Source organism: Setaria viridis, chromosome 3, assembly GCF_005286985.2.
Source record: "Setaria viridis chromosome 3, Setaria_viridis_v4.0, whole genome shotgun sequence".
NCBI lineage: Eukaryota > Viridiplantae > Streptophyta > Magnoliopsida > Poales > Poaceae > Setaria > Setaria viridis.
Window position 1 is genome coordinate 48,320,616 of NC_048265.2, and position 15,580 is coordinate 48,336,195.

The 15,580-nt window shown below is 43.5% G+C and overlaps 1 protein-coding gene across 1 annotated transcript; it reads right to left on the reverse strand.

Moving 5' to 3' along the window:
* Positions 1 to 7,679: 7,679 nt before the first annotated feature.
* Positions 7,680 to 13,249, reverse strand: LOC140220078 (uncharacterized). Its single transcript, XM_034729866.2, has 3 exons — positions 12,825 to 13,249; positions 9,155 to 10,541; positions 7,680 to 8,684 (listed from the first exon to the last, which is right to left on the reverse strand). Exons 1-3 carry the CDS (start codon positions 13,139 to 13,141, stop codon positions 8,130 to 8,132), a joined length of 2,259 nt encoding a protein of 752 aa, XP_034585757.2. The 5' UTR covers positions 13,142 to 13,249; the 3' UTR covers positions 7,680 to 8,129.
* Positions 13,250 to 15,580: the final 2,331 nt, after the last annotated feature.

Genomic DNA, 15,580 nt, shown 5'->3' on the forward strand with positions numbered 1-15,580 from the left:
ACTCGATCGACAATGCTGCTGTCGGTGCTGTTCATCCACCTGCTGTTTGCCACGCTCCTACTCCACAGCGGGCCCCAGCCCCGGTGGATGGCTCCTGTACGTCGCCCTCCTGCTCTTCTACGCCACCCTCCGCCTCCGCGACCTCCGCGTTCCTCTCGGCCTTTACAACTTCGCCGCCGGCATGTCGTGGTGGACCGCCGCCGCCGTCTGGCTCGATCGGCCTCGCGGGAGCGGCGTCCTTGTTCTACGACGTCGTCATGTTCGACTTCGACGACGGGGAGGAGCTGGCGGCCGACGTGCAGGTGCAGCTCCAAGTGAGGCTTCCAATCTGACGACCGCTGCCGCCGCCCAAGTTGTATTATGGCCTCATCATTTCTGGTTGTGAATCGAATTCTCATATATTTGTTTTTTAAGCACACTAGCTGCTGCTCTCTCCGTCCCAAATTACAATTCGTTTTAACTTTTATATATACATATTTTTTACCATGTATCTAGACATATTAAAAATTATGTGCCAATAATATGTGCCAAAACGAATAGTAATTTAGGACGGAGGATGGGAGTAATAAGGTTTCTTGGTTCTTAGCGTGCTTATTGATTAATTACTTTCTGCACGCAGTTTGAACATTATACTGCACTACAGCACATGTACACCCAGAGTTGAGGAATTAAAGCCAAGAGATAAAAGTTAGAGCTTACATTGTCGTCTCTTTGTTTTACATCCGTGTTAGTCAATTCTTGCACATGCATGCATGCTTTCCAGAATCATATAGATGAGACCCACAGCATGCAATTACCTTTCCATTGCTGCCATGGCCTCCTCCTCCTCCAGCATCACGCACCCATACTGAGGGCTCGCCTGATGACGCTGGAACAGTGCCGTCTTCACTTGGTTTGGGTCCAAGATTCCGATCCCCGGACGAGTCGGAAACTGGAACATCGTCATCTTCTTCCTGAGAGGGTGCTGTTCGATCACAAATTAAAGCCGCAAGAGGTTATTACTACTGGAAATCGCTTTCCAAAACCCCATCAATGTACCAACTCGTCAAAATAAATTATTTTAAATTCAGGGAAGGCTCTGCACACACGCAAGTTACAAAGTCACTCAAATTTTCATGTGAAATATATACGGTACGTACGATTCAAATACCGTACTTCTCACCTTGCACGTAACTTTTATACATTTCACCTACACAACACATCGACTTGCATAAAAGATACTTTCCTTTTAAATTAACCCGTGGAAGACTCTTTAATATTAAATGGTACTTCCTCCTTTTCAAACTGTACGTCGTTCATAGATATTATTATTATTATTATTATTATTATACATCTAGACATACACTATATTTAGGTGCATAGCAAAAATTATACGCCTAGAAAATCCAAAACGATCTAGGACGGAGTAAGTAAATAGTATCTAATAGTATAATACTCTATCAACAACTTGCTTCTATTTGACGGCTGGTACACGCACTGACCGGGTCTAGGAAAAGTTGTTTCGTTCTACGTGACAGGACAGGAACGCGGGTTTTGCTAACAAGAAAAAGTATTATGCGCTAATTAGTAGCTGTCCTGATGGGCAGAAATGACCTGATCGATCCCTGATGGGGCCATTAGGAAACGCAAAAGATCGAGTGGAGCTGACTTGCTTGGTTACCGCTTTCCAGCAAACTTCCTGCATGCGCCAGTACCCAGCTGTTTTTTAGGTTAAACACTTCGTCTTGTGGTAAAAGGTGGCGGCGAATGAATCCCGTGTGCATACCAAACGGCTTTCAAAATAGTAACGTACTTAAAAAACTGAATAATCTAATTCTTTGCTGCATATCCTTTGTCCGTTTGTGTTTGACCGTGACGTCACTCCATCTTGCTCCGCGTCGAGTGCAGTTTGTATCTTTGCTGCCTATCCTTTGTCCGTTTGTGTTTGACCTCCTCTATTTTTTAACATATATCTTGGTCTATTTATGATGAGTGATTGATCGGATGATTTGAGACTTTTATCGGTTGAGTCTATATGTCGTATGTGCTTGATTATGCTAACGGCTAATCGGAGGTGTTGTGCTGTGTGTGTTGTGTTGTGTTATGGTGTGTGTAAAATATATCTTGTGTGTTGTGTCCCTTGACTTGTGATGTGCAGGTGTAGGATGTAACATGGCGGTCGGCGGCATGAAGTCAGGTCAAGCGAAAGGTTCATGTCGATAAAATAAGGCTGTAAAGGGTGGACACGAGTAGGCTTGGACCGAGGGACCCGAGGAGTTCGGGCAGAGTCATGAGCGATCCACATGGTGCACGGAAGAGCAAGAGTACATGAACGGGATGGAAACGGCGTTAGTCGAGTCAAGCGGGACGAAGGCGAGTCGAGTAGGCGGCCTAGGATCGAGAGCGAAAGACTTGGAGGTGTCGAAGGCTTGGCGGAGGCTGGACACGCGTCGACATCGGTGAGTCACGCCTTGTGGGGCATATGAGAGGGGGGCGACTTCGGTACGGTCAGACGACGTTGAGTCAGAGGATGCGTGGCACCATCGCGAAGCTTGCGTCGAGGCGAAGCGATGTCGTGAAGGCGCCGGGTCCATCCGATGTACCAATAAAAAGTTGGACAGTTTTACCCTGTGGGGTATTTGAGATGTATGCTTCATGTAAGGGTATTCTGGTCATTTTCAGATGCCTATATATATGTGAAGAGGGCTGTTGGGGCAGCTACACATCTTTTGGGCTCTTTGGTAGTGGGCTTCTCATTTTGTTGGTGAGAGCCTTTGGGTGAGAGAGAGGGAGAGAGATGAGAGGATTTTTGATTTGATCTTTTTGCCATCCAAAGCTTGAGTAGGGTAGGAGTGCAATCCAAAGATCAATTTCGTGCTCACTTATTCTATCCTCTTTGAATCTGAAATTTATCTTTTTTGGTATTTTTGGAGGTATTTTTGGGGATTTCTTGTTCTTCGCGTTTGGCTTCAAATCCCGTGAGATCTGTTGGGGATTTTTGTTGCTGGGATCCTTGTGAGCAACCTGATTCTCCCTCAAATCCCTCACTAAGTTGGTATGGATTTGGATTTCCCTGAAATTCCCCTTTTGACCGAAATCATAAAATCCAAGATGAAGTCTTGATCTTTTCGAGGAGACCTTTTGGAGGAAGACTCACCGCTTCTGGGCAAACCTCTGGCTAAAATTTCGTGAAGTTTGGACATCATTTAATCGAGTTTACCTTTTCTTTGGATCTTGACCTGCGTAGGGAAAATAAGAAGTTTTGGTTTTTGCAACTTTCTTATTTTGGGAAGATCTCTTGGGAATAGGCTCTTGATGGTCTTGGAAAGTCAAGGTTTCAAATATCGTAATTTTTGAATTTCATTTGATCGAGTTTTGCTATTTTCCTTGGAGCTCCTGTAGGCTGTCTGATGAAAAGAGGAAGCTACAGTTTTAGCTCCAGTGGTTCCGGTTTTTCTCTAAAGCTTGTGGTTCTTCTTTTACTCTCTCCGTGTTTGCTTCCGCTAGGTATCAAGAGCTTTCTAGTGTTGTTCCTAGGTCCAATAACATCTCCCTTGGCTTTGTGGATCTGACAATTCTAGAAGAAAGATGTGTGGGTTGATTTTGGGACTTGGTCTTGTTGTTGGGAAGAATGCTTTAAAGGCTCCCATTCCCGTCGGCCGTCCCGTGGTGAAGTGCAAACTCAGGTCCTGTTTGGATACTCCCTGCTAAAGTTTAGCACATGTCACATTGGATGTTTAGATGCTAATTAGGAGTATTAAACATAGACTAATTACAAAATTAATTGCACAGATGGAGTCTAATTCGCGAGACGAATCTATTAAGCCTAATTAGATTTGACAATGTGGTGCTACAATAACCATTTGCTAATGATGGATTAATTAGGCTTAATAGATTCGTCTCGCGAATTAGCATAGGGTTCTGCAATTAGTTTCATAATTAGCTCATATTTAGTCCTACTAATTAGCATCCGAACATGCTAAAGTTTAGCACCTAATATCCAAACATCCCTCCATCGTTCCGACTGTCGTGACGTCACCCACCCTGCCCCGCATCGAGTGCAGTTTGTGTCTTTGCTGCCTATCCTTTGTCCGTTTGTGTTTGACCTCCTCTACTTTTTGGTGTTCTATATATAATATATATGTGCGTGGAGATCTTCAAGTAATCAAAATTAAGTTGGTGCTGTGTATTTTCCCCCCGTAAGATATTAGATTTGCATCACCTTGCTATTCTTTTACTGTCGTGGGATCATCGACACTCCCGAGAGCAAGGTTGTTGATAGTGTCCCCTCGATTGTAACGATGATGACTAGCCATCCCCGGCCACCTTCCGGCCCCCCGTCAGCCCATCCATCAGCTACCTCGAGACACCATGGATGGGCAATGGCGCTGATGAAAAATGCGTGCGCACTTGTTGATATATCCAAACTGTCCCGTCTACTTTTTCCATCCATCAGTTGCCTCATTGTTCTATTAAAGTCATCAGAGCGTCTCCAAAAGTACCCAAAATATATTCCTAAAATTCGATTTTAGGTACTAGTATAAAAAAAATATTGCTCCAACAGTTGTCTACATCAGTGTTTAATTTTTGGGCACAAATTCAATCCTAGAGTCAACCAGAGCTATTTTTGCACCCCTCCCACCTACTCCCAATCCGCGGAACGAGAAAAGGGACATCCGATCGGGGGGGAAAATGACACCTACATCCAAACTGTATCCACAAGTTTTGGGCACCTGTTGCCCAAAATCGTTCGCGAGCCCTGCCTTAACGGCCTATAAAACGAGCGCGGCACTTTCCAAAAAGGACCCGAACTGACTCTAGCTACCTCTGTGATTTGAGTAGTCGAAGTCGATCAATCTCGTTCGAGTAGCTGCCTCAACCTCTGTGATGGATTCGACCATGTCGCTGTCAGCAGTAGCAGTGGCGTTCGTCCACCTGTTGTTCGCCATGGTCATCCTCCACGATGGCCGGCTCGATGCCCTGTGGATGGCCATGTACCTCGCGGCCGCGCTCTTCTACGCCGCGCTCTACTTCCACAGGCTCCACGCGCTGCGCCCGGGGCTCCGCCGCCGCCTCAGGAACGCGGCCGTCGCGCTGGCCGCCTTCCTCTCCTCCTCCTTCTTCTACAACTTCACCGCCGGCTTGTCTTGGTGGACCGCCGTCGCCGTCTGGCTCGGGACTGCGGCGGCGGCTTACCTCCTCTACGACGTCATTGCGCTGGACCAGGAGGAGGAGGCCGCAAGGCTTCCCGTCTGAGGGATGCACTAGTCCAAGTTCTGGTAATTTGTGGTTGCCATATACAAACCGTACGTTATCTATGTCGTCTACTTATCCATTTCTAGTTACATACATCACGTCCACGTCACCGCGCACCCACAAAACATGGGTGCGCAGGCTTCCCGTATGAGGGATGCAGTAGTCTAAGTTCTCGTAATTTGTTGTTGTACTTTGGTCAACTCCATGTATGCTACATGATTAGCAATTGTGTTGAGGTGTTTGGAGCTTTTAATTTCCGTGGTGCATAACATGTTGCATATGTGTGTATGTATGATTATGCTTTGGCTAATCAGAAGGTGCTGGAGAAAATATCTCTTGGCTTATGATGTGCAGAACTATGGATTCGGTATGGCTGCCAGCGGTTTGCACTTAAACCTCAAAATGACTCGTCGGAGGGTTTGCACCTGAGACCTCAAAATTGGGACTCGGCGGGTACGGGTTTGTCATTTTGGAATCTCCAAATTGGCCATCACTGGGTTTGTTGGTTTGAGCTTCAAAACCGGGCAACGACGAGTCTGTCAACATGTTGTGTTCTCATAAAACTTGCGTTCAGACGAAGCAATATCGTGAAAAGGTGGTGTCCATCGGATAAAGGACCTGTTTGGTCGGCAGCCACAGCTGGCCGTGCCACAAGCTGTGGCACCTATTCAGACTGTCACAGGTTGTAGCGTGGCGGGCTGTGGCCAGCAACCAGGCGCCCCCAAAGTAACAAAATTGTTTAATGGTTTTATGCTTTTAACCCAAGGGGGTGGTCGGGTTGAGTGATTTGTGTAAGGACGTTTACGTCTTTGATCAAACACCTATATACATGCGTGCAATGTCCTTTGGGGCACCTGTTGCGTTAAGGGTCTGACTTTCATTTGTGTGGTAGAGATGGCTTTCTTAGGGTTAAATACAAGGAAAGATGAGAGACTATTGTATTTGAATTTTTCCATTCAGTGCTTTGATTAGCTTAGTTGTGACTTGTAAATTGTAATAAATACATCTTCAAGTGATACAACGATCAATTTCATGCTCAAGTGTCGTGCTCCTCTCTATATTTGAAAAGTTTCAATTCTTTTTTTACGGGGGAGGGAGATTTCGAACCTATATATTTTTGAGTGACTTTTTATCTCGAGTTTGGCTGTGTTTTTGGATGAGATTCCTGGGGCAACTTAATGCTAGGACATGTGTCCTAAAAACAATCCATGCACAAGCACTTTAGAATTTGAATTTTGCCCAAATCACCCTTCTCTTGGGTTGTTTACCAAATTCTTGAAATTTGTGGTGAAAGTCTTGTTATTCTTTAGGAGAACTTTTGGGAAAACACTCGTCATGATTAGAAAAAAAAACTATAGTTAAAATTTAATGAATCTTGGAGGCTATTTGATTGACTTTTCATTAATTATTCTTAGATGTTGCTCAAGCTGACACGATTGGAAGCTATCGTTCAAATTTTCATGATTTTTGAAGATTATTTGGTCTTGTTTTTCTATTTGTTTTTTATTAAACAGGAGGGGGTGACCCCTTAAAGCAATTCCAAAAGGCTGCTAATCTTACCCTCAATACCTTCTTTAGGGAAAAAAAGAGAAAAAATGAACTCCAACAGTTTACCCAAAACTCCCCTAAAAGATTGGTGACGTGAAAAGATACCCTCCGCCCCGCATATTTTCGCGATGCGCGATCTTCCCCAATCCCCTCGAGCTCCGTTCTCGCGCGCGTCCCGCGCTCGTTTTTTTTGCTGCGCGCACGCACCGCCCGCAGCGCGCCGGCCACCACCGCTCGCCCTGCGCCGGCCGCCCCGTGCCTCCCGCCAGTCACCCCACGCCACTTGCCCCGCGCCGCTCACCCCGCCACCTGCTCACCCCGCTCCAGCCGCGCCGGTCACCCCGCGGCACTCGCCCCGCGCCTACCGCCGCTCGCCCCTCGCGCATGTCGTCAGTCCCCCAGGGAATAGCTGTGCCTGCTGCCATGGATGGATGAGCCCATGGTTCGTGACCGGCCAGCGCTGGACAATGACGGACGCTGCACATCTGGGGAGCCAGAGGCTGCCACTGATGACGCCGAGGAGCCAAATTTGCGGTCCGAGGAGCTTGGGACCGACCGCACCCGCCTAGCATCTTAAAGGAGTGATGGAGCGACCAGCGGCGAGCTGGTGCTTGAAGGAGCAATGGAGCTTGGGACCTACCACGCCTGCCTTAGGAAGCTGATGGTGCGAGGAATCGAATAGAGGCGGGAGGGATTTGGCCGGCGGCGAGCTCTGCTTGAAGGAGCGATGGAGCTCTGTTCTGGAGGTAGAGGGGGCTCTGTTCTGGAGGTAGGTCCAATTACGATGACGTAGCAAATATTGGGGAATAGTTTTTTGCGTTCTGCTGTGGCCTGATATATTTTTTGGGAAATTTTTTAGCATATCTTCTAATACCTCATTTTAGGAACACTTGAAGTTGCTCTTACTAGTTATATATTATAAATAGAAAATAAGTTTTACAGAAACAACAAAAAGGAAAGAATTACATAAAGTTATGATGCCACTCCTAAATTCTAGGTAAGTAAATACTCTTGGCCTCCTAGCCTCCCTGTAACAAACATCAATTCTTTGGTAATCAGAGAGAAAATGAGAAAGATTGTTGTTTCGTGAACACCGTCGGAGACCGGTGCTATTTCCTGGATTACCCCCTTCTTTGCCCGTTCGCCGCGGCCGCTGGTCCACCGCCTCCACCTCTCGCGCAGCCTCCGGCCTCCGCTGCTCCTCGTACCGCCGGCCGTGTCTGCGCCTGGTTCTCAATCTCAGATGCCGCACAGTAAACTAGTTCTTTATCTGGTTTCCTTTCGAACCAAAATACAGGGATAACAGAACATGCATGGCAAACAGAGTACATTCAATAGCCCGGCCTTCAGACAATCTGACGTATATGCGCACAAGCCTGCTGCTGCGAGACTAAATCCTTGACGCCTTTCACAAGTGATGACAGCTTCTCGTGGCGTCCAGACCCGTCAGGACAACCTCCGGTTAAGATCATGTACTCGTCCAGTTTTGCCATGGCGTTCGTGGCGTCCTCCAGTTTCTCAAGAATGTTCACCTGGCAAAAATGCGTGATGTAATGGTGGTTCATCTTCATCATCCACGTAGCCAACTTGGCAGCGGCCTTCATGATCATTAAGGCAATGTCATTCTCGCCGTCCATACAACTATTTCTAGACAATCTTTCCATACAAGTATCAACGATGTCCTTCAGCCTATTTACCAAGACAAGGTCTGGAATCCCCTTGACCGCAGTAGCAAAAGCATCTGCACCAACGCCAAGATTGACACAAATCTGCATGGTGAGGCCTAAGAAGCACCCAAGAAATCTCCAAGTGTCGACATCATAACTCCAAGTGTCGACATCATATCTCCAAGTGTCGACATCATATCTTGTACATGGAGTATTGCTTATAGTTTTCAGAACCTATACACCAACAACAAAGAAAGAATTAATAACTTTTATAAATACTGGGTAACAGAAAAATGTTTCGACTTATCAAAGCAACTACGTTATGAAATACTACTGAAAATTATGATACAGATACATGCTATGTTTCAGATCATTTCATTCGCATGCATCTATATTTCTCACAAAATAGACATTTCAATTTATTCAGCCTTGTCTCAGTGAGCATGAGACGTGAATGTTGTTACCTCTGGTCAGGTTGATTCTGCTCTGGACTAAACTGGAAAACAGAAGGTTAAACTGAATACTGTACTGGGGCAACATGTTGGGACTAATCCAGTGATTAACATTTCTCGATTACAGATATTAACAATAAAAGAAATACCACATGGGAATATGGGAAAGGTGAATCTGAATCTTTCATATTGAACCCAGGTACTGAAGTGCAAAAAATCTATCAAGAAATTAAAATGGTACTATGTACTTACCGTGGACAATGCACTGGAGATTGGTCTGAGGCGGTTCCTGTCATGATCTGTTCTGGAATTTGCACACAGTTGTGCTAACAATTGTGCTGTCACAGCTCTGTTCTCCTTGGAGTTTCCATCATCACTCAACATTGTGACCAGCTGCTGAAGGTCTGGGCTCCCTACCTGACCCAAGATAAGCCTTTTTCTCTTTATCGACAATCGACCCAAAGTAAGCGTCGTGAGAATTTTCACTGCTAGTATCTTCACGTCTGTGTGGCTACTGTTGCTCAAGATCCAAAGAATGTTGCCGACTGTTCTGCTATCATCCAATATTGTACGGCGTAATTCTGTACTGCTTTCACCTGTCCTGCTGGTAAGCTTGACTAACAAACCTAAGGATGCTATCACAACCTCAACTGTTGCAGATTCACTGGCAATGGCTTTATGCAGCCCATGAGTGAGTGACGCTATTATCTTGGACACAAGATCCTTGGTGTTATTTATCTCTGTGCAGTTCCCTGGGTCATCAGCAAGCTTGCAAAGAATCTGAAGGCCATGAACAATAATTTCTCCATTATCACTTTTGATGCTGACTAGAGTTTGTCCAGTTGTGTGGCTTGTCTGCGCTCTTGTTTCCATGAAGCACGCATCAAGCATAGATGATAACACGTTGGCTGCTCCAGGTATGTTAGCTAGATACAGTTTGTTTGATAGCTTCTTTACGATTTTTGCTGCAAGTGTCCTGGTATCGAGATCGAGGGAGCTTTTCGAGCTTAGCAACCGAAACAGCATGCCTACCAACTGTTCAGAAGAACAAATCTGCTCAATTGCTCCAGCTCTGCGTTCTTTCCTTTCGATCACAACAACGTGTAGCACTGAGACTGCAACACCGTGGTCACCACTTTGTTCAGATTGCAGCAATTCTTCCGCAAAAGTGATTACAGTCCTATTCAAGGTGTTAACTACGCCCTTCTCGACGCAGGTGTCGAGTGTGCTAGCAATAAATCTGTTAGTTATCGTCTCTTCGTTCTTGAAGTACTGACGCAATTTTTTAGCTTGTGCTGAACGACTCATAGCAACTACGAACCACATCAGGAACAACACACCTTGACTGAGCACCAGGGCGTAGAACAAGATGAGCGCTGGCTTTAGATTGGCATTGCTGGATTCAGTACTGGAGCCACCGTAACCATGCCTACCGATGCTTAACAGACGCCAAATTGACAGCGTCATGCAGGCAGATGCTGTGAAAATTGGAGCAAGAGCAATCAGTGCTGGCCCCATAGTGATTAGTCCTACAAGACCAGTCGCACTTCCGATCTGCAAAATGTTCCTTCCAGAGAAAGCTGCCGCCAGAACATCGACGAAGAATTTGGCCTCGGGCGCCGAGTTGTAGCCGACGATTCTGCCAACGGACCTTTAGTTAAGCTCGTGTTTTGTGCATGGTTGCATTGGTATTTAATGAACCATGCATGGGATTAGGATCTCCTAGGTGGACACTCTAGAGAATCTTACTATTACTAATTGGAGGCTTATTTTGAAGCTTCCAGGTGAAACTATCTACTCTAGAAAAAAAAAGAAATTCTAGAAATTCTCAAAAAAGCAAAACAATTGATCATCAATCGGTAGACTCAAATCATTATGGTCATTGGATCTATTATGTTTTTAAAAAATTATCTACCTATGCCATTATGAAAGTAGCCTAAAGTAACCTCCAAAATCTATATCTAAATTACCCACCTATGCCATTATATAAATTAAACTACAAAAACACCCTAATCTTTATCTAAATTACCCACTTATGTCATTATAAAAAATAATTTCAAATAACCCCCCAAAATTTGTAACTAAATTGTCCGCCACTAATATTTAAAAAATAACTTAAAGCAACCCCTTAAATTTGCATCTATATTACCCACATATTCCATTATTAAAAATAAGATAAGGTAACTTTAAATTTAAATCCAAGTCATCTTCATTAAAAACATGCATCAATCTGCATCAACATATGATTCTAAATTATCTATTTCTTACAATATTACTCCCTTGCGTCTTTTTTACATGTCACATTAGGTTTGTCCTAAGTCAAATTTTTCCAAATTTAACCAAGTTTATATAAAAACATAAAACATCTATACTTCCAAATATATGCACTATCAAAATATATTACATAGTGGATTCAATGAAAGAAATTTAATATTATATATGTTGTTATAATTTTCTATAAATTTGGCCAAAAATGGAAAAGTTTGACTTGGGGCAAACCTAATGTGGCATATAAAAAAGAACAGAGGGAGTAGTATATAATATAATAATTAAGCTATCTACGTATGATATGTGTTACCATTTATAAATACACAGAGGACGTGATGAAAATATAGATTTTTACGTTAAAATTATAGCTCAAACTTAGGGTTCATTAAATATATTCAAGCACATACTGCGATGGAAAAGTGAAAAGTTAAAGATTATAAATGTGAATGAAAACATCATAGAGTAATTACTAACTAAAATATATTACAATAGGATGAAATATATGTATATATAAGTATTGTGTTATAATATTAATAAATAAGAGGTAACTGTAACATTTTTTTTAGCAACGTGGCCGCATTAATTCTCACGATACATGCTAGAAAAAAGATAAATCCTATTTTTTTTTAAAATAATCAGAAGCATGGAATACCAATCATGTAAACTCTAATAATCATAGTCATTGATCTGTTATGTTTTCTACAATGTTACCCGGCACTATCATTATGAAAATAACCTAACTATGCAATTATAAAAAGTAATATAAAGTAACCCCATAATTATCTAATTTACCCATGCATATCATTACAAAAGTTAACTTAAATACCATTCTGGATTTGTATCTAAGTTACTCACGTATATCGTTATTAAAAATAAGTTAAAGTAAACACGTAAACCATAATCTAATTATCATCATGTTCATCATACAGAAATTTCCTAAAAAGTAAACAACTATATAATTCTAAATTTCCTATTTATGTTATTTTTAATATAGAAATACTAAGTTAATGTATATACACATGATGGTGTCACCATGTAGATAATTTTTTACATGTATGTGAGGAAGCGATGGAAAATATTAATTTTATGTTAAACACAATGTATGAAGGTGCGATACACAATGAAAAAAATGTAAATGTGGTTGGAAAAATGTATAGAGTAATTACTAATTAAAAATCAATCACAACTGGATAAAAATAAGTACACATCTATATGAGTATTGTGTTAGAGTATTAAATAAATGAGAGAGTAGTAAGGTAAATAGTTTTTATTATTAGATAGGGTCTAATTTCTAAATAATTTTCAAATATAATAGTTTTTTAAAAATATTAGCCTGTGTGAGAACAAGGGTTGATGGACTAGTTCATTTAATTTGGAAAATTTGTTTTGTGGGGAAAAGTAAAAAGTTCACCAAGAACATCTTCTGTAGTTTTTATGTGCAAGGGATTTTCTCCTTAAATCTTGTAATCTGGTTTCGCAGAATATAATGTATAGATGTTCACTAAAAACGAGCGTAATATGGCAGGCATAAAGTCATGCGCAATATCCGATCGAAATCCTCCAAAAGAAAATTTGTTCCAAAATCAAGAAAAACACTAGGTCCAGGGAAGGAAAAAAAAAAGAGAATAGCATGGCATATGTGCGAGCACGTTACCTGGCGGTTTCTACAACGACGATAGCTGTGGTGAGCCAGAAATCCAATCTCACGAGCATGGTGGAGAATCCGCCGAGCAGCACCACTGTAGCCCAGACGAGAGCGACCGTCCCCAACCCCGACGCGAGCATCTGCAGGAAAACCTCCGCCGCCAGCAAGCGGTTCAGCACCAGCTCCGGTATGTCTTCCTTGTTTGCGTCCTTGGTCCAGCTCGCTTGCCGCCTGACCATGCGGGCGCCGGGCAGCCGGAGGGATTCTTTCAGAACCGCTCGCGCGGCAACCACCAGCAACGCCCCCCGCAGCACCACATCCCCCATGCTTGCTTTGGTGTGCTCGAGGAGAAGAGAACGCGGCCTAAACTTAGCAAACCTAGCAAACCTTTGCTTTGTTCCCGTCAAGAGCTGATGAGGCAGACCGCAACTTAGCAAACCTCGCTTATATGCTGTATAGCGAGGCTGAGGCATGCTCGCCTCAGTTTATTTATTCTGAGAACGATATTAGATCTTGAACAACAGCGAGCGCAAGGTCATCGTTCCTAATTAATTCGAACAGCCAGCCTGTTCATTTCATACTTTTGGACTAGGCAAGCAGGTGGACAGCCTGTGCCAACTAAACAGCCTGTTCAGACTTCAGTAAAAGCAGCTCGAATATCGGAACGTCCATGCTTGGGATAGTTTTGTGATGCTGACGTGGCCATGTGAAAAGGTGTAAAAAAAATCATCAGTTGTCCAACCAAGAATAGATGCTGATCTATGATAATGTTGCTATGCTGACGTTTCATTTTTTGTAATGCAGAGTACGTAGACCCAGCTTAACCTTGATCAATTACAAAAAAGTAAGTAGTCATCACACCAAATCATGGGTTGCAAAGTCAATGACACCAGGCACAATCACGGATCGGATGCTACAATATAGAAAAGACCAAACCATCCAACTAAGAAGTCTCATTGGTTAATATTTGCAGCATTGCAGCAAACCACACTGATCTGTTTTCTACATTGCGTGCTCGATGTTTGGCGTGTTTCTGCATCAACACTTCCATTAGTTTCATTTTTTTTTGCCACCCGTCTGATTTTTCTCCACTTGTGCGTTTTAAATCTGGAGACGTCACTTTCTTAATTTTGAACAATGGCATGACGCACCGTCAGCTCTCGCTAGTATGGCAAATACTTAAAGAAAATAGACATCTTCTTAAACGGCACGTCTGCCGGTCTGCGACGTCTGTAGTTTCAGTTTGCTTCCTTCCCCTTTTCGAATTATCAGCACCACCTAATGACTTCTTACCGAGTTTAAACTTGACCTTCTCGTACATTTCAAATACTATTTTACCAGTAGCCGGTTTTTGAAGCAAAGTCATTCTCATTGGTGCCATCAAAAAAGTCCTTCATCCTGCGGTATTTGTGCGTCTTCAATAAGAAGCGCCTATGCCGCATGAACATTGTCTTCGTAGATCCCTTTAAGGTACACATATGATGTTCCATCCAGGCAAGCTACGCATGCTATCTTACCTTTTAGGTCAGGGCAAATAGGGTGGGATAATCATTGATGATAACAAAGATAATGACCCTTAGTGTGAAGTGCTCGTGTTTGTACTCATCCCACATCCGAACCCCATCTTCCCAAAGCTTCTGCATATCTTCCATCAATGGCTCAAGGAAAACATCTATATCGATGCCAGGCTGCTTCGAGCCTTGTATGAGAATGGTTAGTGTCGGTGTTTTATACCCGGCAACCTACCAAGGGAGTACCCGAGGTAGAGTTTTGGTTGGTGGGTGTCGCCGAAATCAGGAGCTCGATGATGTACGTGGGCACGCGACTTAGACAGGTTCAGGCTGCTAGATCACGTAATACCCTACGTCCTGTATGTCGTTTTGCTAATATTGGATTGAACTTGTCTGAGGGGGTCCCTACCTGTCGGTGTTTTAACCCGGAAACCTACCTAGGGAGTACCCGAGGTAGAGTTTTTGGTTGGTGGGTGTCGCCAAAATCAGGAGCTCGATGGTGTACGTAGGCACACGATTTAGACAGGTTCGGGCCGCTAGATCGTGTAATACCCTACGTCCTATTTGTTGTTTGCTTGTATTCGATTGAACTTGTCTTGAGGGGGTCCCTGCCCACCCTTATATACTGGGGGAACAGGGTTACAGGGTAGTTGTCATACGGGAGTACTAATCGGATTCGACTAGAGAGTCACTCTAACTCGAAGGAGTAGTTTCCATATCTTCGACTAGTCCCTTGGAGTCCATGTAGACTATGTCACCCTGTACCGCAATCTCCATGTCTTGATACGATTCGGTGTACGTCTCCTGATGTGGGTCCATACAAGTCTTCTAGTGGGCCCATAGGTATATGGCCAACAAGCCTCCGAGTACTTTGTAGTCAAATGCAACAGCCCTGAGTACTCATAGATGTTGCTCAACTAGTTCTTGGTATTTTTTGAGTGCTTCTGTCGGAGCTGAGTTCTTCAAGTACTTGAGCGCTGCCATGTGGCTAGAAGGTACTCTAGCCTCATCCAACGTAGTTTTGAGTAGTTTGTCTTGAAATCCTTATCTGGAAGTGCAATGAAAATTGCACTCCATATGGAGTAGCCCCTGAGCCTCAGGTTGAATCGAAGAATCAGTCTGAGGGTCAATCTAGCTTTGTTCCATCTTTGTCTTGATCTTTGAAAGAAAAGAAATTTTATCCGACGAGCACGGTGCACGCAGCCTCTGAACCGTTACCTGATTGATTTTGGGAGGTATTAGGGTCCTCTGATA

Coding starts and splice junctions, on each gene's coding strand:
- LOC140220078 (XM_034729866.2), bottom strand. CDS start 13,141: ATGGGGGATGTGGTGCTGCGGGGGGCGTTGCTGGTGGTTGCCGCGCGA. Junction 10,542..12,824: donor GTCGTTGTAGAAACCGCCAG/GTAACGTGCTCG, acceptor GTCCGTTGGCAG/AATCGTCGGCTACAACTCGG. Junction 8,685..9,154: donor TCTCCAGTGCATTGTCCACG/GTAAGTACATAG, acceptor GTTGGTGTATAG/GTTCTGAAAACTATAAGCAA.